The sequence below is a fragment of the Maniola jurtina genome, chromosome 13 (assembly GCF_905333055.1).
Source record: "Maniola jurtina chromosome 13, ilManJurt1.1, whole genome shotgun sequence".
Lineage (NCBI taxonomy): Eukaryota > Metazoa > Arthropoda > Insecta > Lepidoptera > Nymphalidae > Maniola > Maniola jurtina.
The window spans coordinates 8,339,321-8,367,301 of record NC_060041.1 but is presented as its reverse complement, the minus strand read 5'-3'; the positions used below and the strand labels follow the sequence as shown (position 1 = coordinate 8,367,301).

Genomic DNA, 27,981 nt, shown 5'->3' with positions numbered 1-27,981 from the left:
CAAAAGTATTCAGAAAGTATTTTTATTTATGAAATTAATATACAATTCTCTTGTTCATACATCAATAAAGTGATTCAAGTTGGCCGAAGCCACTGGATGCAGTTCAGTCTGGTTCATAGCGAATTACAGGAAATAAATAATTGAATTAAAATACTGTTCCCCGCGTTAATATTTTTGACATGGCATACTATAGACGAGGACACACGGACCATCTTTGTCGAGCAACTTAAAATTATAAAACAGAATATTAGGCGTAAATTACGATGTAACTTAACAAAATTAAGCAGCATTTAAACTTCAGTTTTCATTTACTAGGTTCCCGCATTGTTACCTAAAAAGTAAAGAAAATTGATATAATTTACAAGCGTGAACTAAAATCTAATGATGGCGTGACCATGTGATTAACATAATACACGGTGACTTATTATGGCCTAAATTAATAATAATCAATTTATAGTAATGTTTCAATATTGTTTTGACATATTTTATAAATTTTGTATAAAAATGTCAAAACAATATTAAAAAAGTTAATCTACCCAATGCCAACTATCATTTAGTTAAAAATTAAATGCATGCTCATTGCATTTAATTTAAAAAAATAAGTAGCTTCGCTTCAAAATGTTTTGACAGAAGTACTTAGAATGCGTAAAAATGACTTCTCACGCGCCATTTTCACTTTATATGTCAAACATCATGTCAAAGGTACGATTTTAGTAGTTAGTGAGAGATTAATGGCGCTTGAGAAGTCGTTTTGTGCGGACTATATTAATTATTATGACCATTAGTCACCGTGAATATATGTATTCAAACTTGTTCTTTTTCAATCATGCAGAATCAAATCAAGGATGATTTACATTATGACCAAGAGGTCGCATTAGCAAGTCGCTTCTAAAATGCTCAGCTGCAATAAATGTCAAATATTTCCTAATACCGAATTCGTTATGAAACTAACTCATATTTTAAAATTAAACAAGCCTCTAATTTGCACTTATATCAATTTAAAAGTCAGAATAAGAGTTTCACAGCATCAGAGTTGATATAAGAAAATATTTCCCGTACAAAGATAAAACAAGTAAAGACAGAAAAGTAAAACAGATGATCCGTGTTGTAAGCAGCTTCGTTTGAATCAATCAAATTAAAATCTAACGAAAGCGGGTAACGTCAGCACGCTAAATCGTGAACGCACAAAGCATCACTACCACGCGTCCAGCGGCCCTTCCAATTATAACGTCATAACATTAAATAACGACCCTCTTTGATGTATGCAAAAAAATACCCCTACCCTTTAAAAGCCTCTCTCTATAAAGAGGCTTTTGGGTCCGTCCTTTTTCCCAAAAAAAAAAAAAATAGGGTTCTTAATAACTGAAGTTTCTAAAAAGTTCGCTAAATAGAACCAAGGTTTATAGTTTGGTCCTATATAGCAAGCTTATTTAGAAACCCATTTTTTTAATTCCCCTTTTCTATCGATAACTCACAAACTCCTTTTTCAGGATTTGAACTGTAACGGCCGTATGCTGAATGTATCTTATTCAGAAGAGTGTTTTATGCAGTTTCAGATTTATATTTTGTTTATACAAAAAACAGTAATTTATCGTTAAAGACATTCCTAATTATTTATTATTGACATACGTGTCATTTTATGGTTGTTAAACCAAATAAATAATCATTTAGCATGGTTATTAATTTAATTTGTATGTGCGCTGTGCACACAATGTCTTAGGATGTTCAACATTAGGGTTTCACCACAAAAACTTAAACAAGATTTAAATAAACACGTGCGTTTGTGTGGCTAAACGCGTCCGAAGTTCGTTAAACCGGATATAAGTTTTTGTGGTAAGCTAGATAGTTTGAAATTAAATATGACGTTATAAATGAATGGTACCATTTTTAGGGACGGCCTTAAAAAGGACCTTAGCTTATTACGCTTACTACTTATCATTTATAATCAAATTATTAATTACTTTCAATATTTTATCATTAAAATTTTTCCTCAAAGTCATTAAATTCTGCGGGATTTCGGTATAACACGCCACAAACAAACAAACTACGCCATAGGTTTACAGTAAACTTTTGACGCGGATATCTCAAGTCGCAGTTTTGCCGGTTTTTTTTTGAATTGGCAAAGAAATAAGTAGATATTACAATATTTCGTTTGTGTATATTCACCGATTAAGTATTTTTTTTAAAGTAGACGTTCCGTACAAAATTAACTCCAGTTGTATGTCTGTTACCGAAGTTCTCAATTAAATTACATTTTCACGCGCAATTTTCTACGTAATAAAAAATTACTAATAAGTAGGAATGATCATTATGTAGTTTGAATTTCAGGTGAATATATACCTACATATTTTTGTCCAGTTTGAATTATTTAATGTGAACATAGACGTTAAATGTGAACACATAGCTAACAGCGATACAAAGTTTATACGCGTCGATTTTGTGGCGTTTACTACAAATGTAGTCCTAGCGCGACAAATCTAGCAGTGTGTCCTATAGAACTGTTATCTGCACGAACAACGTCCGCGCGCGTTTTTTTACGCGCTTTCGCGACATTGCCTGGTTGACGTTGAAATTGGCAACTTTAACTTAGGGCACAATCGAACCGAGGCAAAATATTCGCTAGATTTATCACGTGAATTGCCGCGCGCCGAAATTTACCACATGCCCCTATTTAGGACATAAAAATGATTCCATGTGATACCGAAACCTCGCAGCGCCTTAAAATATTGGATATTGATTACGACACAAGCGTAGAAACAGACATACGACCAAGCATACAACGGATACATACTAGACAATCATACCGTTATACATTAACGCTTCTTTCACTCCCCATAATTATTATTATGAATAGAAAATAAAAAAATATTGTTTTTACATGCAACACTGGCAGCTTATAAAAAATTAAGAAATTAAAACTACCCTCCATTTAAGTAATTCTGAGATGAACAATTTTGATGCAATTATGGTTCAACTTTGCATTTAGGCTAAGCGCGCACCAGCTTTATTATTATGAGTATCCTAATACTGAGATACTAACATTAGCGTAAAGAATAGGTAGTATATTGATTTTTAGCAGAAAAACTGTACAGCTTTGGTCAGGCGACGTATATAATCGCTAACAGTTGTCTATTATGCTGTAAGCAAGTTCTTAATTTGTAAAGTACTATTTTGTATGGACAATAAATATGAAGAATCAGAATAGGGAACTTGGAAAAAAAAAATCATGGTGCGCTCTCAGCCTGATACGTGATTTCTTGCTTGAAACGCATTTGCCACAGCAATAAGTCAATAGTATGGTAAGTTTTTAGTCTCCAAAATTCACGTCGACAGAACACAGTTGTTCAGCAAATTTTGATCGTGCGAGCAAATAATATCCTCGCACCTTAAGCCTCACATTTAATCATTTGCTCGAGCCGATCACCGTATCCGTATGCGTACAATGATCGCATGTGGACGGGTGGTGTTTCGCAATACATCGCTTTGATACGATACGATGCCTAGATCCGCCTTTCAAATCACACGCGCGCCTATGTGATTAGTTCCGTCTTGTAGTAGTGCCGCGAAAACAATAAAAAATCGGCGATATGCTACGGAAAAGACCCAAGCGTCCGCAACTAGATACGACCGACGATATAGTGAATAGCGATACGGATACTATGATCGAGTTCGCCAAATGATCATGTTGGCCTAATGGGAGGGTATTTTGATCTTTTCGGCGATCACATCCCTGTTGCCTAGCCGTAACGCGATCGTAATCGGTAATTGGGCTGACTTATTAGCATGAACTGACGATCGGACTAGTGATACGGTGTAGTTAAAATGAGCGTCCAAACTTAAGATATGCTTATGCTTGATACAATGACTGGGATCGTGATCACCAAAAAGATCAGGTGTGGACCCACCTTTAAAACGAGCTACAACGCAAAGTTGTTATAAATCCGCCTGTTGAAAATTTTATCTTTTCTTTATGATATCAATCTTTTAAAAACCGGATTCTGATACAATAGTTCGTTCGTGTTAGTAATTTAGTGAGTCCTTGTCTTGTCCTAGCCCCGCCCCTTGACCGCAAAGGTAAGTGACACAGAGATCAATTCTGTGAATTTATTAGGAAAATATTTTTTGTTTGTGCGCTTAAATTCATTTTGAGTTGAAAATTTAAACCACCGATTGCCCTTCAAGCTAAAATTAAATGTTACAGCGATAAATTAAAATAAATAAAAATGTAATAATACAAAAGAAAATGCTTGTATTTATATAGACGGCCGAAAAAATTGACGCGAAAAAACAAAAATGATCAAGCCATAGAAAATGTATGAAAAATTTTACAGGCGGATTTGCATTTGCGATGCAGTCCTCCTAATATTGACTTAATAATTTAGTGACATGAAATTTTAAATTCCTGTGACATTTCAGAGAGCAAGAATATGGTTTCCTAATTCATGATTTCATTATACAATTATTTAAATCCATTAATACAAACTACAAAAAAATTGACAGCCTTTGAAATTCTATAAAAAAATATTAACCATCTAATTTATAGGTGTGACAAATATATTCATAAGTATAATATAAGTACAAAAAATTACAATAATAATATAAATCAATCCCAGCTACAGACTACGTTTTTCATATTCAATATTACTAATGTCCAAACTGCACAAGTTGTTAAGGTGTAACTTCAGTTTTAAATAACCCTATTTAAATCGGCAAATATATTATTCTTTCTTTGACGAATCGTGAAACGTTCTGTGTGACGAATTTATCGTAGCCATGGAATTCCATACAACCAACAAAACCTATGCTATATACAAGTGTAACATGTAACGGCGCCCTCAGAAAACTTTACTTTCATAGTAAGTTTTATGCCGATACATAATATAAGGACATCCCATTCCCAAGTACTTAACATAAAAAGTGATGAAGCGGTACACAATTTTCCCGCGTATGAAAATCAATTGTGTTAAATACAAAGGCTGTCAATACAATTCAAGTGAATAGAAGGGTTTATAACAGTTAACGTGGGAATCCATGCAAGTCGTCGACTTCCGAAGCGATGGCGGCGGTCTGGGGCGTTTAACTGCGGGACGGACAGACAGACACGTTAGAATGGATTCTATTTCATCATACATAAGGTTCATTTGAAATTAAAATATGCTTCTACATAACATGCACCTTCGTTCTAAAATTTTCCTGGTAAATGGGTCTGCTCATTATATTATTTTGTTAACCCATTTTTGACAGGCAACAGCGTATTTTCAATGAAGATTAACTTATTACAACTTATTACTCTCAAGGTTTTACGCTAGATATTATGTAGCGCAATACAGCAATTAAATTAGGCCACATAAGGCCAGTCAGCTAAATTATTTTGTACATCAATGTAAATAACTCGTATGTACGTATTTTACTTGTAATTAAGTACTTTACTGTGTAAAATTTGAAAACAAAAAATATTATAGTTTTAATATTAATAAAATCGGTTTCAATCCATGCTAACAGGAATAGGTTATTTCCATAACATGCAATCATAAAAACATCAACAAAATTGTATTGTTTTGGAAGGGTGGGGTTTTCTGCATAGTACCTATTGTGTTCTCGGACAAAAAATTTCATTAAGTAAATTGTATAAGAAAATATTATAATGGTGTTGAACATTATTTAAACGACATATTTATGATCTCATCTCAGATACAGATTTCGGTACATTTTACGTGCGTCAATCGAATATGTATGATTCTATAAAAACCAATTAACTATTGTAATAAAATATACTTTAGTTTGCCTTAGTTTACTCAGGGCCGATTTTTCCTATACAAAAACTGTCAGACTCCCACATTTATTCCTCAGATAAAGTTATTTGACGATTGAAAAGTCGGCCCTTAAAAAAAGGTAAACAAATAACTTTTAAATAAGTTAGGATGACGGTAAGTAACACTTGTGCAAATAAAACTCAGTGAAATGTAGTTATTTTGTCATTTCAAAAAAAAAACAATGCCTAGTTTGACGCACTTGGTAGTGAAAAATGAACTCAATCATTTTTAGTAAATTAGTTTTTCACGTGTTTCGATTAGTAAAACTGTTACCAGCTCACTCCTTCCTAAACTGTACCTTAATATTTGCTGCTCTCATATTATATCTCTGCATTGAAAAGAAGAGTAATCAAACAAAATGTCTTAGTTATTTAGCGTATTTTATCTACCTGAGACAGTCTTGGAAAATCATCATGACAAACCCGCGGTTCAGATGTTTTGGTACCGAACACATCAACCAACATAGTCAAAACCCGCTAAAACTAAATTTTTTATTTTTGTATTACATGCACTTCGTACCATATCTAATACACGGTGACACTTTAGTCCTCTTACAAAGACGAACACTTTAATTTACTCAATGTCAATTAGTATTAGAAAAATAAATATTTAATGAACATTTAATCAATAAAATGTTAATTTTGTTTATTATAATAGTCACATTCCGAACATTCTATATGTTACAAGTGAACTGATTTAATTGCTTATTACTACTACCCGCACACCGGCCTGTCTGTATACACGATTTGTGTATGGTGAGCTGAACTCTGAACGAAAGCGGGACAAGGACATAACATTATAACGTAACCAACATCAGTCTTTCTCGCTCGCGTGACGACAAGGTGAGAACCTAGACCAGTAGCCGTGCCAGTAAATTATGGGCGACAATAAGTTGGCGGGGGCGGAGTGAGTGTCGCTTTTTACGTAGGTAGTAATAGTTACTACGTAAAGTTACGTAGTTAGTATTCTGTCTTTGATGTCGTCATTCCCTCTAGAAAAATTCTCCAAATTCGAATAGTTCGAATTCAATAAAGAATTCATTTAATATTTTTTTTAAATTACTTATTTTAATTTAACTTTTTGTTACTAATGTAGGATAGTAAGCATTGGGTACATTAACTGGTTTGCTTTTGAAAGACGACTAAAAAGTCACCATGTAGAAATATCGACTGAACTGGCAACTGGTATTATCTCATTTTAACAACTTTACGAGATGGAGGAATAAGCTAGTATATGCTGTCAATGTAGGTAAAGCCTCCTTAGTGTGTGCTTTTTCAAATTTCTTGAACTGTGACACTGCACAGCACGAAAAAGTGTAAAATAAAATCGTCAATTTGAGATAATACATGTTGCCAGTTCACAGACAAGGTACATTTTTTAAAAATAATAATACGTTCTTACAAAGAATGTGTGAGGAGTAAAAGCACGTATAATAAATAATCTATGAATGATCGCTTTTACATGGTTTATTAATCTCTTGCCATCTATGATCCACATAAAAACTTTCGCCATCGAGGAAAAGATTTGGGTTGATGTTAATCATTGATGGCCAATGTTTTCTTGCACAATCTTTAGCACAGTTTAGGTTTTATGCAGTTCAGAAACAAACTTTCAACTTGCAACAGCAAGGAGTTTGCAGGATACGTCCCCACAAAGTATAGTTAGATCATCCAAGTAAACAAACTCGAACGTATTTAAGAAAAAACGATAAGCGTCTGCAGATCCTTTTTCTTATGGAGAAGATATGATCTAAAAGCTTGATACTGTTATTGAAACTAGGTCAACTCGGAATAAAATGGCATTAAATAAAATTAACGCAATGGGGATCCACAGGCAAAATTGATCTCAGAGGGCGCCACAAGAGCGCCGTCATTTTTCATAGTTTACATGACAATATTTTTTTTTTTAATTATGGCGTTTGACTGCGCAGTATAGGGCGGTTCCACAGATAATGGCTACCTCTATGGTCTGTTCGCATGTGCGCCACCTGTCAGGATAAATTGACAGTGTGGATCCCCATTAGTCGTTGACTTGATTTACTCACTAACGGAACGATACGCTTTGTGGACGATTAAACTCTTGCAGCTGTATAGAGGCTAAACTGTGCGAGTGGTGGTGTGGTGTGGTGGTGGTGTTGTGAACTCACTTCTTCTTGTTCTTGGGCTGCGCACGCGGCGGCGTGTTGGGGCGGCCCATGTTGAGGCCGGAGTACAGCTTGCGCTTGTCGGCCGGCTTCAGGATCTGGAACGAGCACATCAGCGTCTCGTCCACTGACATCAGCGCGCCTGGAAATTATACGCACTCATCACTTTCTGCCCCGCGCAAAGTTACTATACACCACCATAATATTACTATAGCTTCGACAGGAACTTTCCCACCACCTGCCACTCACTCTCTACTACACACGGCGGTTGCGCGTTCAATTAGTGAATCGGGGCAATACCTGCGTTATCGAACTCGCCGCAGTAGTTGGGCGCGGAGAACAGCGTGACGAGCTGGCGCTTGGCGAAGAACTCGTAGCCGTCCTCCACCACCTGGTGCGCGCGGCAGATCAGGTCGAACTCGTGCTTCGACAGGAACTTGCCCACCACCTGCCCACAAAATGAAAATTAGGACCGGTTCACAATTCACTGTCAGATAATGGCGCGCACGTGATACCTATAAAAGAATCGAACCAGGCTGGGCTTACTTGATCACGTGACCCAAGAAACATGCCTACTGCTAGTTCAACGACCATCGCGTAGCTCCATCTTATGAAAGAGAGTGATAAACTGATAAGACATAAAAGTTTACGCGATTAACGAGAGGCGTTTATTAAATTTTTGTCTGCAGCACTATGCGAGCTGGATTGCACTTTATTGCGCCGTAACAAGTCGTTATATATTTTAACATCCTTGCGGAGCGATACTTCTGTACGGGGAAGGTACTATTAAGTATTCTGTGATCGAACCTCGGCGCCGAATGTGAAGCTGACCCCGCGGTCGTTCTCGCCCCAGCCGGCCGTGTCCTTGTCAGGGTCCGACCACAGCAGGTCGCACAGCAGGCCCTGGTCGGGCACGTCGGTGGGCCGCATGATCCGTCGGATCTGCTCCATCGCCTGCAGGTCCGGTGACAGACCGCCGTGGCAACAGAAGATTTTCTCGTCAACTGTAAAGGAAACACTGTCGTTAAAACTATTTACTAAGCGAGCATTGGATTATTACCAATTATTACCAAACTACGCGACAGCAAAGACAGGGTTATGTTTCTCACGGCTATCTGGGGCTATCAAGAATGTGGTATTTTTTATACCGTCGAAGAATCCCAACAGTTGGATAGATTTTAATGAATAAAGGGTCTCAAAATTGTGCGATGGCAGAGGCATCACTGAATAGGCATTTCAAAATTAAGATAATTTTTTCTGGATTAATTTAAAGCCATAGGTTCCGTTTAAGAATTACACAACCTAAAAGTTTTGTAAGGAAAGGACTGTCACGGGATTTTTAAAAACTCATCTGTTTGACTGATTTTGAAGAAATTCGGTACAGTGATAGTTTGTATGATGACGAGATGGACATAGGCTATTTTTTATCCGAGAAAATTAAAGAGTGGCCACGGCATTTTCCAAAAAACCCCAATTTACGTGGCTGAAGGCGTTGCAAGCATCTAGTGATAAATAAACCTGTATTTTTTTTGACAATTTGGATGTTTATACTTTTTTACTTTAGAAATGAGCTTTTGATTTAAAGATGAATGATGGTGAATCTGGAACAGTCAATCATTCGTACAGTGAATGATCATTGGCAAGGGGCAACCGATAACCTATCGGCGATGCGTGAACTTTCTCCCTCGAGAAATTGTTCTACACGATACTAATTTATCAATCATCACGTGCGTGACGTAAAACTAAAGTTAGTTTTGAAAAGTCGTGGAATAAGCAAACATAATATTATGCACTGGCTCACTACTGAGCAAGGATCTCCTCTCAGAATGAGAAAGGTTTCTTCCATAGTCCAACATACCGGTCAAGTGCGAATCGGCAGACTTCACACACCTTTCAGAACATTATGGTGAACTCAGGCATGCAGGTTTCTTCACGATATTCTTCTTCATTGTTAAGTGGTATTTTTTAAACGCACATAGTTCTGAAAAGTTAGAGGTCTGGAAACGAACTACGAAATAATTAAAGGTTAATAGATTTTAGCAGATTCTCCCGAGGGTTGTCGTGAATGCTGGCGTCGCATTTTCTGATGTTAAGCCAATGAAAATGAATGGTAATTCATGGTAACTTGGAAGTAGTTAATGTATCAGTAGAGAGCTGTATTTCTAATCATCGATATCATAGGATAGCATACACGAGCAGTCACTGAGCTTCGAGTTCCGCAACGCCTGCGGAAGCTCTGGTCTAAAAATAGACAAAAGCACCATCATACTGACGTCATTGCGTTTGTTGATCTAACACAGTTGGTAATCTCGAGCGGCTATCAACGGGGCGATGGACAGGTCGATATTTTTATTTTTGGTCGTTGCTGTTTTTAAAAAGTTACGTAATAAAACAAGCAGGTAACCCTTACAGTTTTGTCAGTCTGTTTATCACAGCTATTTAAAAAAAAAAACTAATAATTGTAAAATTAAAAATTTTACACAGAAACGTGCTACTGCTATATAGACAGAGGATTTTTTTAGAAAAAGGAAATTTGTGGTGCCTCCGAACATGATTAGCGAGATATTGCATCATTCACCCAATTGATTTGAAATTTTGTACATCTGTTGTTGACACTTTCGTGAAGACTACTTCTGGCAGTGGCACGCAGTGGCATTTCAAATTGCAATCATAGGTACCGGGTATTTGCCAGTAGTGTATACGTTTTAATAAGCTGTTGACATAGCTAAAAGTTATTAAAAGGGGGCAATTGAATAGGTAGAGTATCAAGAATGATGGAAGATACTTTGCGCAATTCTACAAATAAACAACAATTGCGCTACTATGATTTCCGACATCTAATATCGAGCGAATGTTGTCAAGATAAGACAAATACAAAGAGCTATTAATGGTGGAAGAACATCTAAATCTGGTGTTTTCAGGCTCCATTTACGTTTTACGGGTAATAAGATTTTACGCCTACAAGTATTTCGGTCAAGGTCTTCGAAAGGCACGAGCGGAGTTTGGTTACCCGTGAGATATTTTGTAAAACAGAGTTTTCTGTACCAGACAACTTATCTAATGACTCAGATCAGCCAAAGATCCAATATACAAAGAAGCAATGATTATACCATAGACATGTCTCGTTCATGACTTATGCAATTCGAGCTCGGTGATGACTGATGAGGGACTTAAACCTCACGAGAGGATAATAATCAGCGCTCTACAAAATGTGACCCAAGTGTCGTAGTTTTAAGTTCTTACTTTAGATACCTTTAAAACGTATGTATTTCTTTTTTATTGTCATTGCAAAGAAGTTCACTGAATTCGTCATAGAAAATATCTCAACGTTTCTTAAATGTTTACGTAATGTTAACGTCCGGTCTTTATAATATAAATCAGTAAACATGTAGTGTCATCGCGGCACGAAGTAGGTCAAAACAGAAATCGTATACACATAACCACAAAGCCTTAGGTTGATTAAAATATTATATTCGCCTATCTCACAATAATTGGGCTAAGGCCTTCTAGGGATCAAAGTGTTTGTGATGTAGACGCTCATTGTAGTCAATTATTCGTGTCATGGTATTTTAGAACTTACCTACTGTGAATAGTCTGTCGCTTTATAGTTGTTGTTAACTTGATGAAATCTCTTTGATTATAATAAATAAATAATTATTATTATCTATATTTTATCGCACAAGCATCCCAATGGAATACGACAAACTTACCCTTAATATTGGCTGAGCATGTAAAATCAGGCAATAATATAACTTTTAAAAGGTTAAGGTTCCAATTTCGTAATAGGTATACATGATTCAAGGTGAAACGTCGCGTTGTTACGAGCACGAATCTACCCTTAGCATTGAAACCCTATAGTTATTAGTATTATTATACTATTATCAACACTGCAGATATGCTGAAATGGCAATTTTAGGACATACTCTGTCGCATCGACACGAAACCGATCGTACGTGTTCAGAATAGTAATGTTTATTCTTCTCTACTATATTTTTATCCATATTAATAATATTAGAAATGCGAAAGTCTGTCTGTGTCTGTTTGTTACCTTTTCACGGTCTATTCGCTTGATCGATTTTGTCGTTTGGTACAGAAATAGCTTGCGGAGAGTACATACATACAAAAAAGTACAGGGTACTTTTTATCCCGCAAAAAACTTTATTCCACTGGATGAAGTTGCGGACACCATCTATTTCTATTTGGTACAAAAATAGCTTGTATCCTGGAGATGGAATAATAATTGCCGATTTTCATATCTCTAACTTCAAAAATGTAGGACCATCACTTCAGCCCCGGGAGGATTTTCTCAAAACCATTTCTCAGCTGACCCTACGCCCTAAAAGGAACCTACCTTCCAAATTGCAAGTTTTTAGGCTTTATAGTTCCGAGATTTCGTGGTTGGTGAGTAAGTGAGTGATATTTCGCTTTTATATAATATGTAATATAAGATAATACATGGATATTGATTAGTTAGCCGATCCGTCTGAAGCAAGGGCTAATCAGCTATTAAATATGCCATGAACGAATAAATATAGATTAAGTATAGAGAATGCGAATCTCAGCGAATTTTATGCGAATATTTCAGAAATGTCTCGTTTTATAGATTAGCGATAGACTTGTGCACGTCTTTAGTCGTTGTTTCCAATAGGTGCAAAGGAAATAGTCTTTGTAAGTGGATGTGAGCGGAAGCTACACAACCCACAATAGCTTTCCTCCTTTGAGACAATGGCTCTCATCTGTCGACGAGTCAATAGTTACTGATGTAGGACCGTATAGATTTCTAAGAAAAATGTCTTGTACGTGTATTGTATACTAGAAATCTCTGCTTCCATGAAGTGTTGTTTATGTACTACATCAATAAAGGCTGTAGCACAGTTCATGACAGTTAGGGAACTTGTAATAAAACGGCGAGCCTTCGACGTCACTGGCAGGCGTCAAATGTTCTTTTATTTGACGCTAACCTATGAATAGCCTATGTTTCTTTGATTTTATGTCACCCATAGCGTAGTATTTAACATATCGCCTTTTCAGGATCAAACCGAGAGTTATCACTCTAGTTAACTCTGACTGTAGGTTAAGATTGTATAATCTAAATCTAAGTTTAAAAGAGATCATAGTGATTCAGGCTAAGGCCTATACCACGATTCAGGTATGTTATATTATGTCTACCTATAATAGACAGTTAAAAAATTCTCGAAAGTATTTTATAAATTCAAGGCCTTGTATTTACGTATGGTTAAATCACGAGGATGTCTGTGTTGATGAAATCTAGATAAAAACACGAAACCTTAATGTCTCACCGGATGGTGTCAAGCAAGGCAACTTTACTTTTTGACGTAATTTTATAAGGATTCGTAAACAAAACGAAATCACAAAGATGCTTTACCATGAGAAAATTAGCAAAATTATTAGTTAGATAGCTCAAAGTCAGAGTACCTAGCCCAAAAGATTGACAACGATTTCTGCTTTTTATTTTGTAGAAATAAAGTAGATTTTTCGGTTGTAATTTTAACTCGTAGGAGATTTCACAAGATTCCATTATTTAAGTAGGTTACACTTGTTTTCACTAGCGAGCTTAATTTGCAAACCCCGGGACTCGGGGTCATTGAACTTTGTGCTAGATTGAAATATTCTCAAGAGCATATTTTATTAGGTACGGTAAAATAAGGAGAATAGTGAAATTATTTTAATATTAACTTAGGTACTTAATGATGCCTGCGACTATGTCCAGGTGGATTTAGGTTTTTTTTTAAATCCCGTGGAAACTCTTTGATTTGGAAGTAGGTACCCTAAGTCTGTCCCTGGGATGCAAGCTATCTCTGCACTAAACGTCAAATCATTTAAACGGATGGGCCGTGAAAACAGACAGACACACATTCGTATTTATAATATTAGGCGTGGATAGTATGGATGAACATATGTTTAGGATTGAAAGCTTCGTAGCTTGTAACAAAAAGCTTACCGACACCTCCTATGATTAGGTGGTAGCAAGAGCAAGAAAAAAAAATTTTCAAAAGAAAAATAAAACCGACTTCAAAAACGACAAACACTAAAAAGTAAAAAATAACTTTTGTTTAGCCACACGTGTAATGCACCTAGGTATGAAGTCGAGCGAGCATATTAAAACAAAATTAGAAATCCAAGAGTGAAGCTCGCCCGACTTCATACCTAGGTGCATTACACGTGTAGCTAAACAAAAGTTATTTTTTACTTTTTAGTGTTTGTCGTTTTTGAAGTCGGTTTTATTTTTCTTTTGAAAATTTTTTATTTCACAATTTTTAGTGGCCCTACTGTACTATAATATGCTGTGCCCAGTTAAAACCCTACTGTTTACTAAGCTATTACACTGATCGCGAGCAATTTGCTCCTATCCATTGAGGAGTTCTGTTCTCCATCTCCGAAGATATTCATCAGATCTTCACCAAATTTATATGGGACCACCTGCACAGTATCCCCTTTCAAACAAAAAAAAAAATTTCCAAATCGGTCCAGGGGTCTTTGAGTAATCGGGGAACATACATAAAAAAAAAAAAAAAGATCCCGACGAATTGAGAACCTCCTCCTTTTTTGGAAGTCGGTTAATAAATGATCACGGCTTTTAGGAAAGAATAAGAATATCAGTTATATTGTAATTCTATCAGGAAGAACTACGACAGGTAAAACAAAATTTATGTACGAACATAAAGACACAATCCAATCTCGAAAGTGATTAGGTAACAGTAAACACGTCACTACTGACGAACATAAAACGTCGCCTTGAACTGATATATGAGCAATTTCTTACAATACTATTCTACCTGAAAATGGCATGAAAATGAATTAATTACCAATTTTTATATAATCATTAGCTGATGGCCGCGATTGCGTCCGCGTGGATTTAGGTTTTTATAAATCCCGTGGGAACTTTTTAATTTTCCAGGTATTTAACTATTGTAACACTTTCAAGTCAAATCACAGTATTGTTATAATGATGAATAATCTATTTTAACGCTATATACTGTCATCAATCAGCAAAATAATAGCCAAATACCAATATATTTGTTTCTCAAATGATACCGCATGTGTTTCCTATCGATCAATGAAAATGAGCCTTAAAGAAATGAAAGTCATTATTTGTTCAAATATCACCTCAGTAAACAGTAAGAGGCAAAGAACCTAAAATAGAAAAATAAAACAATGCCCGCAGAATCCATTCTGACGCTGCAGCGGTGTTCGTTTTTAATTAGTACGTGGAATCAGAGCTAGCGATCTAGTTTCAAAGTGGTTTGATTAACATCCAGTCAAAGTGAACACGCTGCGGGATATTGTGATTTGTGCATTATACAGCAACCACGGGAGCTATTTCATTAAAATGCAGAGTAAAGTTAGCTTCCCGTGGTTGCTATCATTATAATTTAACTCTGATTTGTGCTTCAATTCCGTGACGAAATGCAAGCATTAACAGATAACCAGATGAAACTTCGGGAAATATCATCATTCATCAACACAGCAGGATAATTTAATTATCTAAATATATAAAAGGAAAAGGTGACTGACAGACTGATCTATCAGCGCCAGCTCAAACTACTGGACGGATCGGGCTGAAATTTGGCGTGCCGATAGCTATTATGACGTAGACATCCGGTAAGAAAGGACTTTTTGAAAATGTAACCCCTAATGGTCCAAACCGCACTTACGCTGCGCTGCGCGATGCGGTACGACCTATTAGTTCACTAGCGACGTGCTTCGTCTTCGCTCGGGTTGCTTATTACAATTATTTTCGTTAGCATCTATAATAATTGTTTTGAAAATAAATAATATATAGCCTATATCACTCAGGAATAATGTAGCTTTCTACTGGAGTAATTCCTCAGTCAATTTTGGACTTGCCTTTACACAGGTTCAAAAAATCTATTAAAAATATGCTCTTGAGAAAAGCATATTATACTATCGAAGATTATGTAAATGATAAAAAAGCGTGGATTTGAACTTCGATTCGCTCCAGCAATGCGCAGGACTTCAATTGCTTTTATACATGGCATAATATTGTATATCAAATCTTTGAAAAGAGCAACCGCCGAGTTTCTTGCTGGTTCTTCTCGGTAGGAAAGGCATTCCGAACCAGTGGTAGATGCTTTTGACGATTCGAAAGAACTTGTAAAAGTCTAAATTGAATAAAAACATTTTGAATTTGAATTTGAATTTGAATTTGAGTAAGAATTTTCGAAATCGGTTCGGTAGTTCCTGAGATTACTTCCTATAAACTTACAAACTTCACATGCCACTTCCCTCTCATTTTGAGAGGAGACCCGTGCTCAGTAGTGAGCTGATGGATTGATGATGATGATGATTACTCACAACTTAATAAGACAAAAGCAATCTTGCATCATACGTGTTACGAATACACCAAATCTTACAACTAAGTATGCAAGAGCACGAATGCGATACGTAATCATAGGAAGATAAAAGCAAGGTTTGGCAAACACTTCCTCGTGATAACGTGAGGCTTGAGAGCTTAGGAAATATTATCATTTAACTTAATCCTACTTGAGTTCCTCTTTCCTTTTGAGATCTATGAAGAATTTTAGGCTGTTGTTTATGAACAATTAAAAGAGGCATATATTTTGTGTCGCTTACCGGATTTTTACCCGACTACGGCAAAGCCAAAAGGAGGGTTATGATTTTAGCAGTCTATATGTAGGTATGTATGTAAGTTTGTATTTATGTGTGTTCCACCGTGGCGCCTAAACTACTGAGCCGATTTTGATGAATGAGGTGTCGAACGATGCGTAATTATGGTCCGAGTGACATAGGCTACATTTTATACGGAAAAAAATAGACCTCACGGATGTTACATTCAAAAAAGTGCGGCTTTCCAAAAAAAAGTGTGCTATTGTGTCGAGTGGGATATCAAATGAAAGACAAAAAATCTGAGTTCATAAAAATAAATATAGTAGAATGTTTAAATATACCGAGCGACAGAAAAACAATTTTATTCTATATCTATCGCTATCTATCGGCAGTTCGCGGGTAGTAGTCGGGTTTTAGTGCTGTTTAACTTCATCTTGTCCAAATAAGCACAAGTCACGCGATTTATCATTTTTTGTACAACGTACAACAGCCCTAGCCAGTTTCAATAGTGGAAGCTTGCTTTGGCATTTGATAGACGTTTTCACCTGGCGGAAATTGCATCTACATGCAAACTTGGCATGGGGTGATGTATTATGCCTTAGCTGTAAAATGTTTCTGTGATAAATTACGGCACACATTTTGTTTTATACTAGATTTGGATTTTTAAGGTTGCGTACCGTAAAAGGAAAAAGGAGCCCTTATAGGACTCCGTCGTCTGTCTGTATGTCTGTCGTGTCTGTCAAGAAATCTATACCTTCCCGTTGATGTAGAATTATAAAATTTGGTAGGTAGGTCGGTCTTATAGCACACATAAGGGGAAAAATTCGAAAACAGTGAATTTGTGGTTACATCACAAAAAAAAGTGGTCATGAACAAATATAAGTATTTTCATATTTCGAAGTACCTAAGAAGATAAAAAGTACTTACCCAGTGTATGATAGGGCTCTACCTGTACAATCTAAAACAGATTTTCATTTACTTTTATGCATAATTTTTTTTTTGATTTACCGTGCTAAATGTCGGTAAAAATACCCGAACCCAAAAAATATCGAACCCTCAGTCCGACTCGCACTTGGCTGGTCTTTTTGTAAGTTAAATTAACACTTTTCCTAAACAACATGTAGTTTGTAAACAGGCCAAATATTTCGTTAGCACTAAAATATAGAAGCCATAGGCGAATAATAAAGATTCACGCTTAGCTAAGCGGCAAATTGGCCACTCAATAGCGGAAGTAATGATGCGAATGTAAGTAGTGTTTGGATAATATAATAATGAGTAGGTCATTTGCTAGACCTTGTACAAAATAATACGATTATGTTGATCGAACAAGAGTAACCCTAACCTGGGTTCAGCAGATCTACTATAATACCTTTAGTAAATGGCAATTATTAATGACAAAAATATTCTCTACTAGATGACGCCCGCAGCTTCGCCCGCGTCCATTGGTCAGATCCCCTGCAGCATCAGGATTGAGGAGTTGGAATCCAAATTACTTATGGAACAATGTTGCTCATGTCTAAAAAATTACTCAAATCGGTTCAGAAATCTCGGAGATATCAGTGCATAGGTAGAAAAACACAACTCCTCCATTTTTTAAAGTTGGTTAAAAAAGTAGCCTATGTTACTCCTTGGTTAATCCTCTACTTGTCTGTGAAAGTCCTGTCAAAATGGGTTCAGCCATTCCGAAGATTAGTCCGTTCAAACAGATAGACACTTCAATTTTATTTATTAGTGTAGATGTAGATTTCCTGAGGATGCTCAGGTGTAGGGGCTAAACGTGCGTCGAGTTTTGTATACCACCCGTGCGTTGAGTAACCCGTCAAAATATCACTCTCGGATACGACTATTTAACATTACGAAATCGGCCTACGATTTACGATAGGACTGTCATATAGGTTTTTTTGTAAGTCTTGTAAAAAAAATTGTATTAAAGAGAAAAAAACTCCCTATACCATTACGTGTAAAATGGAATGTGGTCACGATCTTCAGCAATGAGAAATACGATGCAGAGAGAGACAATAACTATTCGACCGTTCTGTTGCTGGTAGTTCGCTGTAGAAGCAATAGCAAACAGCACTCACCTATCGCAGCAACTGGTAAGCAGTTAAAGCAGTCCGTGAAAGTTTTCCATAACTTGATGTTGTACCTCCTTTTGCATTCATCGTAGAACCTGTGGACAATACATTACAGAATTTAATTTATGGATTCGTTACTTCCCTAAATCTTTGTGCGGACTTATACTATACTATATATTTATACTAATACTAGCTGATGCCCGCAGCTTCGCCTGCGTGGATTTAGGGTCTGAAATCCCGTGGGAACTTATGATTTCCCAGGAAAAAGTAGCCTATCCGTAATAGCCCGTCTTCGGTGTGCCTAGTGGGAGATTTTTAACCTATTCGATCGCGTAAAAGTTAACTGTGTTTTGTATGGAATTGAAACAGCGTCATCTTCTTGTCACTAGATGGCGCTGTTTCAATTCCATACAAAACGCAGTTAACTTTTACGCGCTCGAATAGGTTAAAAATCTCCCACTAGGCACACGGGATGCAACGTGTTTCTGTACCACGTAAAAACATTTAAACGGATGATCCTTTAAAAATTATTAGTCATGTTAAATTTAAATTTAGAGCCTCAATAGCTCAACCGGTAAAGGAGTGGACTGAAAACCGAAAGGTCGACGGTTCAAACCCCGCCCGTTGCACTATTGTCGTACTTTAAAGAATATTAGTCATGTTAAATTTAAATTTAGAGCCTCAATAGCTCAACCGGTAAAGGAGTGGACTGAAAACCGAAAGGTCGACGGTTCAAACCCCGCCCGTTGCACTATTGTCGTACCTACTCCTAGCACAAGCCTGACGCTTAGTTGGAGGAAAGGGGAATATTAGTCATTTAACATGACTAATATTCTTTAAAAAAAAAAAAAAATTATGAGGGAGCACCAGGATTTAGGAATGCAATTCCTTACAGCATCAGGGTTGAGGAGTTGGGTCCTCGAGGTCAACGACAAAGTCTTTACTTGGTACAGACACCTTCAATATCAATCAATTTATAACCGTCAGTTTCTAAATCCCATCAGTAGGTATTGATGGTGAGGTCCCCTGCAGCATCAGGATTGAGTTGGAATCCAATTTTTTTATGAAACAATGTTACAAAGTTCCTCTATCGATTTAAAAAAATTACACAATTCGGTTCAGAAATCCCAGAGATTTCGGTGTACATAGGTAGAAAAACACAACTCCCTTTTGTGAAAGTCGGTTAAAAAAGTAGCCTATGTTACTCCCTGGTCAATCCTCTACTTGTCTGTGAAAATCCCGTTAAAATCGGTTCAGCCGTTCCGAAGATTAGCCTGTTCAAACAGACAGACAGACAGACAGACAAAAATTTTAAAAACGTCTGATTCAGTGTTGGTATCGTTCAAATAACCATATGAGCTTAATAAATGAGGTAGTTATTTCGAAATTACAGACAGACACTCCAATTTTATTTATTAAAAAATAAATAAAAAATTATAGTATTAGTATAGATTATAAAGAGCTAGTAAGTTTGTTTATAGGCGGTAATCTCTGGAACTACAGAACCGATTTTGAAAATTCTATCACCAGTAGAAGCTACATTATTTCTGAGTAACATAGGTTATATTTTACTTTTTTTTTAAAACCCGGCCAAGTGCGAGTCAGACTTGCGCACCGAGGGTTCCGTACTCGGGTATTTTTTCTGACATTTTGCACGATAAATCAGAATTTATTATGCATAAATATAATAAAAATCTGTATTAGAATGTCCAGGTAAAGCCCTTTCATATGATACCCCACTTGGTATAGTTACCTTACTTTGAAAATTGAAAATACTAATTATTTATTTGTTCATGAACACATTTTTTTTTTGGGATTTTACCACAAATTCGCGATTTCCGGTTTTTTCCTTTACTTGTGCTATATTACCTACCCACCTGCCTTTCATGATTCTAGGTCAACGGAATGTACCTTAATAGGTTTTCTTAACACAGACAACGACAGACAGACAGACGGACTGGCGGACGGATGGACAGACAGACAGAAAATGTTTGTTACATTGGTTGGTGTGTCAAAATGCATCCACAGAGATTTTTGTCTCTATCATTTGTATGGGATTACCTACTTGATAGAGAGAGCGCTATGCTAACTTCTTTCCGTGGATAGGGTACAGTAGAATAACTACACACAAATATTTACAGCTTGAGATGTTATCATTGATTTATGGTCCTTGATACTGGCTTACGCGTCAAGATCAAGTAGAAAGTTAACGTAAATAAATGATAAATCAAGACTGTCACAGGTATATTTGGAATACATACCTATCTACTTTTTGCGTATCACACCAGATCATCGGCCTATCTACAAAGGAATTTAATATGACGGAGTTTCACCTTTTATATTTTCTTTATATTAAAACTTTAATATGTATATATTTTTTTATCAATGATAGGTTTTTCAAGCTTTTCTTACCACGAGGCGCTGGAGGTTGCCACCAAACCAATACCAAAATATATTTATTTCATGTGGATAACTAATGTCTCACGCTACGCCGGTCTGTCTACTGTATCACCGGTTCGGAAAGCAGATTCTACTGAGAAGACGGGATAAGAAACTCAGCAGTTGCTGTTTTCAAATCATAAATAGTAACGATAATATTATTTTATCAATGTAATGGGAATTTTATTAGGGATCAATATTCATGCGTTTGCCAATCTGCACTGGGTCGTGGCAGACTATGGTCTAAAGTCTAAACTCTAAACCCTTCTAAATCTGGGAGGAGATCCATGCCGTGGCCTGATGTAGTAAGCCATCAATGATTGGATCATGATGATAATGATGATTCATGCGTTAAATAAAACAATATGACGCATTATTTTGTTCAATACAAAGAGACGAAATTCAAACTACGTCGGACGGTTTATAGCGTAAAAGTGCTTCACTTTTATTCTGGCGTTTTGCCAGATAAAAACCCCGGGGCTTATGGAATAAAGAATGTTCAATATTGGACTGGTATCAACAACTTGAGGTTTAAAAGGCCAATAACAAAAATTAACCTTCCCCAAAGTCTGACTTTTCAGGGTTCCGTACCAAGGGTATCAACGAGACCCTATTACTAAGCCTCCGCTGTCCGTCCGTCTGTCCGTCTGTCTGTCTGTCAGCGGGCTGTATCTCGTGAATCATAATAGATAAAGAGTTGAAATTTTCACAGAATGTGCGTTTCTAATGCCGCTATAACAACAAATAATAAAAATGTTAAAATAGTCACCATGGAAATTGAAATACTCCATGGTGAACTTCTATTATATTCCGTCCAAAAGCAATAAGAACTGAATCACACTTATACTATAAATGCGAAAGTTTGTGTGTATGTGTGTGTGTGTTTGTTACTCCTTCACACAAAAACGACTGGACGGATTTGGCTGAAATTTGGAATGGAGATAGATAATATCCAGGATTAGCACATAGGCTACTTTTTATCCCGGAAAATCAAAGAGTTCTCATGGGATTTAGAAAAACCTAAATCCACGCGGACGAAGTCGCGGGCATCATCTAGTTTAGCATAAAGTTGGTAGAGAACTAACTAGTAGAAAAACACCCAGGCGTAATAAACTTTAATTTCTAATTACATTACGCCCGTGTTTGTAAGGCTATCTAAGGTCACGTCGCACTCAAAGGTGAAAATCATAAAAGTTAAGAACCACATTTTATTATCTTCAATAACGCCGTAACTTTATTATTATTCTCATCGAAAAGCTTTTCTCCGTCTGGTTTAGGATCTGGTGCTAGACATAATATCTACCCTCATCTGATATTTAATGATGATAGAGAATGGTGTTTGCAAGTAAAAGATTGAAGATATCAGCCGTTTGATTCTTTGATGCTGATATGGAATAAAGTCGCAGTGAGAATGTTCTCTTTTTAACCCCCGACCCAAAAAGAGGGGTGTTATAAGTTTGACGTGTGTATCTGTGTATCTGTGTGTCTGTGTATCTGTGTATCTGTGTATCCGTGTATCTGTGTATCTGTGTATCTGTGTATCTGTCTGTGGCATCGTAGCGCCTAAACGAATGAACCGATTTTAATTTAGTTTTTTTTGTTTGAAAGGTGGCTTGATCGAGAGTGTTCTTAGCTATAATCCAAAAAAATTGGTTCAGCCATTTAAGAGTTATCAGCTCTTTTCTAGTTTTCTTGTAGAAAAGAAGGTTAGATAACCGTTAGGTTCTTAATATTATGTCAATTGACAAATATCAAGCTGTCAAGATGGACGTTGCCTAAATACATAATTATTTATTTGAAAATGATGTTTTGGAAAACTCAAATACTTTGGATCGTCGGGGGTGTTATAAATTTTTAATTTACACTTGTCAAAACTCAGCTCTACTCATTTCCGATTCAGTCGAAACGGACCCTCTATAGGACAGCTGCTCTGTCTAACATTTTAACTACTCAATGTGTATTTTTTTATTTTTTTTTATTCATTATAGCCAAGCGCTTGACCACAATCACACCTGATGGGAAGTGATGTTGTGGCCTAAGATGGGACGCGTTTATCTAGAAGATGCTTATTCACTCTTGTTTTAAAGATACCCGGATTGTATTGGTAGGAAACACAGATTGGAACGGAAGTGCACATGTCTATGATTTTACGATAGATCAATGATGGATGAACACGCGAAGACAAGCGTGTAATGTGTCCTCTAATCGGCCAACGCTATGGTTTGATGGCCAAAGCCAATTTCGTGATAATTGGATAATGTTCGCTAAATGATTAGCTATTAAAAATCAACACTGTACAAATCCATGACAAGTTGTGTTTTTTTAGCAGTATTGATGTAAGTGTAATGTGTAGAACTAAATGTGATTTTTGTTCATGTGTTTCGTCCGATTTAAATTGTCAGTGGCTTTGAAATCGAATTTCAGCACTATAAGACGCATACTAATCCATATATGTACTACTATAATATTGTAAATGATTGTGTGTCTGTCATCTATCAGCTTTTCACGGTCCATATGTTTAACACAGCGTACACAACTTATCTGATAATGATAACATTGATAACACAGCAATGTTAGTGAAACCAGTTAGCTCTCAACTTGACATCGAAATTGCAACATTTTACGAATTAGTAACTGAATGTTCTTACTATGCAAATGTTAAAAGGTTAACAAGGTTAACATATAAAAGTAAATTAAAAAGGTGTTAGCTCTCCTCAAGCATTGGACATCATCGACTTTCGTGATCGTATGGGCAGATAGTCTGCTAGCTATACCTTTTTTTTTTGGGCGAAATCTTCTAAAGATAACCGGTCTCTTTAGGGACAGATCGTTTTATGTAGGGTTTCTTGGCCTACCCACTAAGACCTTCGGTGATCATCCTGAGTGCATAATAAGGCTCCGGAAACTTTACTGTCAGCTAGTTTTCACGGCTCACGTGATTGTTACGAAAGATACAAAGATAGTTTGCATACCGAGGAAGGGCATAGGCTACTTTTGGTCCCGGATGATCAATTAGTTCCCACCGGATTTTAAAAACCTAAATCCACATGGACAAAGTTGCCGACATCATACTAGTTTTTAGTCTGGAAAAATCGAAGTTTCCGCAGGATTTTTGAAAACCTAAATCCATGCGGATGAAGTCGCGAGCATTATTTACCTAGTTAGTAGGTACATATTATAAAGTGGAAAGGGATTATTTAAATGGCAGTTACCTACTTTGTCTGACTATATGTTATTGAAAAACGTGCGAAATTTAACAAAGATAAAAGATAACTTGAAATTGAATTTCACCATAAGCTACCTGTTTATAATAGACAGGAAAAACAATTTAATCTTCACGATATTATAATCTTATCGAATTTGACGGTGATGTCATATTTAATACAGATGACTGCGTGAAAAATTAATCAAAACACAAGTGTAAATTAAAAATTTTCAACACCCCCGACAAATCATTTTCAAATACCTAAATAATTATGTATATCTAGGCAACGTCCATCTTGACAGCTTGACATTTGTCAATTGACACTTGAATATTATGAACCTAAGGGTTATCTAACCTTCTTTTCTACAAGAAAACTAGAAAATAGCTGATAACTTTTAAACGGCTGAACCAATTTTTTTGGATTATAGCTAAGAACACTCTCGATCAAGCCAACTTTCAAACAAAAAAAAGTAAATTAAAATCGGTTCAGTCGTTTAGGCGCCACGATGCCACACACAGATACACAGATACACAGATACACAGATACACAGATACACACGTCAAACTTATAACACCCCTCTTTTTGTGATCGTGGTCGGGGGTTAAAAATAAGCGCAGGCATACTAATATTACAGACTAGCCGATGCCCGCGACTTCGCACGCATGGATTTTTGAAATCCCGTGGGAACTCTTTGATTTTCCGGGATAAAAAGTAGCATATGTGCTAATCCAGGATATATCTATCTCCATTCCAAATTTCAGCCAAATCCGTCAAGTAGTTTTTGCGTAAAGGAGTAACAAACATACACACACACGCAAATTTTCGCCTTTATAATATTAGTGTGATTTTTTTCGAGCTTCTCTATTTAGGAGTAAAATTAAGTAGTTGTACTAAAATGTAAAGACAAACTGACAGGCTTAAAACTCTATTGCTGTAAGGTGGACGAAACTGTAGACACATGGGTAATATTATGTTTTTGGGTTCACCATAAGACCCTTTAAATTACGCAATGTTAAAGAAAATCGCAATTAGAGTACACGTAATCAACGAACTTGACCACCTATCGACCTTCGCAATGAATCAGTACAGTGACTCACATGTAAGTTGGTTACTTATTAGTGAATGGGATCACGCTGATTCTATTTCATCAAATGAAATCAACCCCCCATAAGAGCTCTTATGGGGTTGATTTCGTTTGATGAAATAGAATCTGCTGATATCGTTTCCACAATGTTCTCTGCAGAAAATTATACCACTCTTAGACCTACCAATATATTTTAGAGATGCCTGTACAATGGAATGGGTATCATTGTTGATACAATTTTATGCTCAGAAAATACAAGGAGATAACTTCTTTACATTGTACAACCTGTACACTCTTTATAAATAAAACATAACCTACTATTCATATTAATATTATAAATACGAAAGTGTCTTCTGTATGTTTTCACAGCCCATCTGTTTTAACTGATTTTGATGAAATTTGGTACACAGACAGCTTGCACTTTGTGGACAAACGAGCTAATTTTTGTGTGGTGGTTTTAAATATGTCATGGGTTCCCATGACATTTTTAAAACCTTGATTGAATTCACGTGAAAGAAGTTCAATCGTAAATTTATTATTTTCAATGGTGAATATATTTATTTACTAAGTTAGAACTAGTGACTTACTTAGTACTTTTTGCGTGAAAGATTAACAAACATACATACGAAAAAAAAACATGACAAAACTTACCCATAAATCCTATTAATGCTAGCACACTCATGATTCCCTCGTAGTAAGAAGAAGTTCTCTGGATACTTAATCTTGTATGCCAGTAGCAAACATATAGTCTCTAACGACTGTTTCCCACGATCAACATAGTCTCCGAGGAACAAATAATTAGACTCTGGTGGGAAGCCGCCATATTCAAACAGCCTTAACAGGTCATAGTATTGACCATGGATGTCACCTGTGGACAAAGAATTACTAGATTAATCTTTTTGTGGATTAAATCAAGTAAGTATTGAGTGACATGTGACCTAGTTGTAAAATATCTTGGCCAAGACGCTGTTGCTGTTCCTGACTGCAATCAGTATTGGACAAAAACTGTAAAATGGGCTCGGCAACGGTCAACATGATACAGGGTCTGGAAGAGACCTTCACAGCCACTAATCACTAAGAAGAAGAACTAGTTGTGACAGTATATTTATTATTTAATCATGCTGAGTAAGCAACATTGACCTAAGTCTGTAACTAGATGGATAATTGTCTGGAGACCAGAACTTGGTCTTTTCGTTTACTCCGTACCTCATGGGGCATGATAAGCTGTTGAATCACATCTGATAATTGTTACTATCATTCAAGTGTGTTCGAAGTCATACTCTCAGATCTTACCAGTAAATATGCTTATGCTTAGCTTTCTAGTATGATGCCATATAGAAAATGAATTTTGTTTTGAGCTTACTTAATTTGCCATACCTCATCCAAGTTAGCTTATTTTCATCTTAGATCATAATGTGACTTAGGTTAGATCATTGCTAAGGGCCTAACATTCAGTCATTTATGGCATTCAATCTAAATCAAAAGATTTACTGATGGTAATTTTGGCAATAATTCTTGCCCCAGAAGCAGAAGCCAATCAGATGTTTCATGCGCTGGGGTTTAATATGGTCACAATTGTGCTTGGAGCTTATGAACAGGTATCATCAAGCACTTTCTATAATAATAAATCTTAGACATAACTTTCCATCTGTGATCTTGGTAAAATATTGTAACGCAAAGCTATAAATATAGCACTCATCTGAATATTATTAACCTAATTTTAGATATACATACATAAATATGATTTAAAGACTAACAAATTCTATTTGCAGAGTATGCAATCAATCAAATAAACAATGTTTTTGTTTGGTTACCAAGTTCATAGGAGATAATTAAGATTAATATTTAAGATTTATGGTTTCCATTTAAACAAAAACTAAGAGCAAGAGTGTTCATATAATATAATTTATTAGAAAAGGTCCAAGTAAGCTTTCGACGATTCAGAATTCGAAAGTTGAGTCTATTGCAAGGAACTTACCGCATATTTTTAACGGTGCTTCCAATTCAAGTAATATCGGCTGTGAAAGGAATATTTCTCGTGATTTCAAGCATAGCCCTTTAATCTCGATTTCCGTTAACTGTACATTCATACCAGGCTTCTCGCCTCGTACTGAAAACCAAATATAAACACTTTATAAACATAATCACTAACACTGTAAAACTCACAACAAAATAATCATTTCTTTGTCACATCGATGGTTAACCAAACGAAATATCACAAAAACGCCACATATTCACTGTAAATATCACTGTAAACACTTTGTAGGTAACAATTTTTGCCCTTTACCTTTTAATAATTTTTTTATTACATTATCGATGTTTAACTCATCTGTGTCTCTGTCTGCCATTGGATATATTGTTTGTGCACGAAATATGGCTAAATACTTTGGGTAATGAATAGGGGATGATTTAGATTTTCGCCGATTTAGAATTCAACCCTATTTCAATTCTTGGCTAAGAAATTCCAATGGCGGACAGTTCGAACATCACTCACAGTCTCACGACTCACACACACAAACAGTGTTGCCAACTGCTTTCCAAGAAAACGCACTTTTTTACTAAACCGACCTCGGAAATCGAAAATGTATTCTAATAGCTTTTGTTAAAAACA

General features: G+C 36.2%; 1 protein-coding gene across 3 annotated transcripts; it reads right to left on the bottom strand.

The window, feature by feature from the left end:
- Positions 1-6: 6 nt before the first annotated feature.
- LOC123871301 (serine/threonine-protein phosphatase alpha-2 isoform) lies at positions 7-27,899 on the bottom strand. Of its 3 annotated transcripts, XM_045915023.1 has the most exons (9): positions 27,658-27,899; positions 27,349-27,480; positions 26,022-26,238; positions 18,648-18,736; positions 8,764-8,960; positions 8,257-8,404; positions 7,960-8,098; positions 6,112-6,141; positions 7-5,080 (listed from the first exon to the last, which is right to left on the bottom strand). In XM_045915023.1, the coding sequence occupies exons 1-8, from the start codon at positions 27,716-27,718 to the stop codon at positions 6,129-6,131; spliced, it is 996 nt and encodes a 331-aa protein (XP_045770979.1). In that variant the 5' UTR covers positions 27,719-27,899; the 3' UTR covers positions 7-5,080; positions 6,112-6,128. The 3 variants fall into 3 exon arrangements, with proteins under 3 accessions (XP_045770979.1, XP_045770980.1, XP_045770981.1); XM_045915024.1 differs by lacking the exon at positions 6,112-6,141 and having other exon boundaries at positions 27,658-27,898; XM_045915025.1 differs by lacking the exon at positions 6,112-6,141 and having other exon boundaries at positions 7-331; positions 27,658-27,898.
- Positions 27,900-27,981: the final 82 nt, after the last annotated feature.